The sequence below is a fragment of the Cynara cardunculus genome, unplaced genomic scaffold (assembly GCF_001531365.2).
Source record: "Cynara cardunculus var. scolymus isolate 2C unplaced genomic scaffold, CcrdV1 Un_Scaffold_4235, whole genome shotgun sequence".
Classification (NCBI taxonomy): Eukaryota; Viridiplantae; Streptophyta; class Magnoliopsida; order Asterales; family Asteraceae; genus Cynara; species Cynara cardunculus.
This window is the reverse complement of record NW_020201803.1, coordinates 31,206-34,255: the sequence shown is the minus strand read 5'-3', so window position 1 is coordinate 34,255 and position 3,050 is coordinate 31,206. Positions and strand designations below refer to the sequence as shown.

The 3,050-nt window shown below is 42.0% G+C and overlaps 1 protein-coding gene across 1 annotated transcript; it reads right to left on the bottom strand.

Annotated features, from left to right (window-relative positions):
* Window positions 1–1,826: 1,826 nt before the first annotated feature.
* On the bottom strand, window positions 1,827–2,831 carry LOC112503966. The gene has a single exon (XM_025107932.1). The coding sequence runs from the start codon at window positions 2,829–2,831 to the stop codon at window positions 1,827–1,829; it is 1,005 nt and encodes a 334-aa protein (XP_024963700.1).
* Between the last annotated feature and the right edge of the window lie 219 nt (window positions 2,832–3,050).

Sequence of the window (3,050 nt, the reverse complement as noted above, 5' to 3'; positions counted from 1 at the left end):
TATGACCCAAATTGAGTCATGTCCTTTCCTAGTCCTAGGTAACTTAGTAATGAAGTCCATTGATATCTGGTCCCACTTCCATTGGGGAATCTCTGGTTGCTGAAGGAGACTAGATGGCTTCTGATGCTCTGCTTTTACCCTTGCGCATGTTAAGCATCGACTTACGTACAAAGCAACATCCTTCTTCATTCCTGGCCACCAGTAATATTCTTTTAGCTCCTGGAACATCTTATCAGTTGTTGGGTGGATTGAGTATCTTGAGCGATGTGCTTCCTCCAAAATTGTTGACCGAAGTTTGTCGTCCCTTGGTATCCAAACTCTATCTCTAAAGTAACATACCCCATCTGCTCGGGTTTCGAATTCCTTCTCTAAGTGATGCAGGGTCTCGTTCTTCAGATTCTCTATTTTCAACGCCTCTTCTTGAGCTTCACGAATTTGCATTTTTAGGTTCGTTTGAATTATTATCCCCATGGCTCGTACTCTTGACGGTTTTATCCTTTCTTTTCGACTTAGTGCGTCTGCTACCACGTTAGCTTTCCCTGGATGGTATTTTATTTCACAGTCATAATCGTTGAGAAGTTCGACCCATCTCCGTTGCCTCATGTTTAGCATCTTTTGGTTTAGAATATGTTGAAGGCTTTTGTGATCAGTGAAAACGGTGCATTTGGTTCCCTAGAGATAATGTCTCCAAATCTTGAGTGCAAACACCACTGCTCCTAGCTCCAAATCATGAGTGGTGTAGTTCTTTTCATGAACCTTAAGTTGCCTTGATGCATAAGCAATGACCTTGTCATTTTGCATCAGCACACATCCCGAGCCTTGGTGTGATGCATCGCAATATACCACAAAATAATCCGTGCCTTCTGGTAGTGCTAAGATCGGTGCATGACATAGCTTATGTTTGAGCAATTGGAATTCTTCTTCTTGCTTTTCTCCCCACATAAACTTCTTATTCTTCTGGGTTAATACTGTCAGTGGTTGTGCGATCTTGGAGAAATTTGAAATAAAACGGCGATAGTAACCCGCTAAACCGAGAAATTGGCGAATTTCTGTTGGGGTCGTTGGAGCTTCCCACTTCTTTATAGCCTCAACTTTGGCCGGATCAACATGAATTCCCTTCGCATTTACCACATGACCAAGGAAGTGCACCTCACAAATCCAAAATTCGCATTTGGAGAATTTGGCATATAATTTCTGATCCCTTAATAGTTTAAGTATCAACTTTAAGTGCTGCTCATGCTCCTCCTTGTTTTGCAAATAGATCAGGATGTCATCTATGAATACAATCACAAACTTATCCAAATATGGCCTACATACCCTATTCATTAAATCCATGAAAAYTGCTGGCGCGTTAGTTAACCCAAATGGCATGACTAAAAATTCATAATGACCATATCGAGTTCTGAACACCGTCTTAGGAATATCTTCCTCAAGGACCCTCATTTGATGGTATCCGGACCGAATATCGATCTTTGAAAAGTAAGTGGCACCTTGAAGTTGATCGAACAAGTCATCGATTCGGGGAAGAGGATATCGGTTCTTAATGGTTAACTTATTGAGTTCCCTATAATCGATGCACATCCGAAGGGATCCGTCTTTCTTTTTTAGAATTGGAGCTCACCAGGGTGAAGAGCTGGGTCTGATGAATCCTTTGTCGAGTAGCTCCTTTAGTTGGTCTGACAATTCTTTCATTTCCGATGGTGCCAAATGATAAGGTGATTTGGCTACAGGTACGGCTCCAGGAATTAAGTCAATGTGGAATTCGACTTGCCGTAACGGGGGTAATCCTGGTAGCTCATCAGGAAACACCTCGGGAAAATCCCAAACTATGGGAAATCCTGGATGCGTTTCTCTTTAATTCCTTTATCCATAATGTGAGCCATAAACGCGACATATTCCTTTTTCAAGTATTTTCGCATCTTCATACATGTTAGTAATTTGAAATTTCTCTGGGACTTCTCTCCATGCACCACGAGCGCTTCACTTCCTTTCAAAATTTGAATGGTCTTCTCAGAACAACATATCTCGGCTTGATTTTTGGATAGCCAATCCATACCCACAACTACATCGAAGCTTCCTAATCTAATTGGAATAAGGTCTATGCTAAAGTTTTGTTCAGCTAAACGTAATGTACAATTTGTGATTACGTCTTCCGTCCTAACTTCCTGACCATTAGCAAACTCGATAACGAAATCTTCTTTCAGCTTTTGCGATTTTAAACTAATCTTTGGTCTAAATTCTAGGGATACAAAGCTTCTATCTGCTTCAGAATCAAATAGTATGGATGTGTAATGATTATTCAGAAGAAATGTACCTGTGACCACATTCGAGTCTTGCTTGGCTTCTTCCACCCCAATTGCAAATGCTCGACCTCGTGCTTGGCCTCCTTGATTTCCTTGGTTGACTGGTCGTGCTGGGTTAGTAACTGACCCTCGGTTCAATTTCGGGCATGCATTCCTGAAGTGATTCGAGCTTCCGCACTCATGGCATGTTCGATTCTCTCCGATCTTGCAATCTTTAGCGAAATGACCTCCTTTATTGCATCTAAAACAGATGATGCATCTCCCGCTATGGTGATAATTGCACTTGCCACACTTAGGGTAAGTTCCCTTGCCCTTTTCTCCTGTTTGAGACTGGGCCCCAAAGTTTCTTATCACTTTTTGGTTCTTGCCTAAATTGTTGTTGGCCCTATTCCACGATTGCCCCTCTAGTTTCCTCGTTCCACCAAATTTGTCTTGCTTTAAAATCCCTGATCTAACTGCATCATTTGTCCGACGGCTTGCCAAAACCACTGCGTTTGGTATAGTGGTTGGGTTTGCCGACGTGACCATCCCTCGGATTTCAGGTGCCAATCCCCAGATGTACCGATCATTCGTTTCTCCTCTGGAGTGACCATATGAGGTACTAACTTGGCAAGCTCATGAAAACGAGCAGTGTATTTGTCCACCTCCATTCCAATCATGGTGTGATTCCAGAATTCAACTTCCAACTTCTGAATTTCACTCTTAGAACAATACTCTTCGATGAGTAACTTTTTGAGTTCTTCCCAT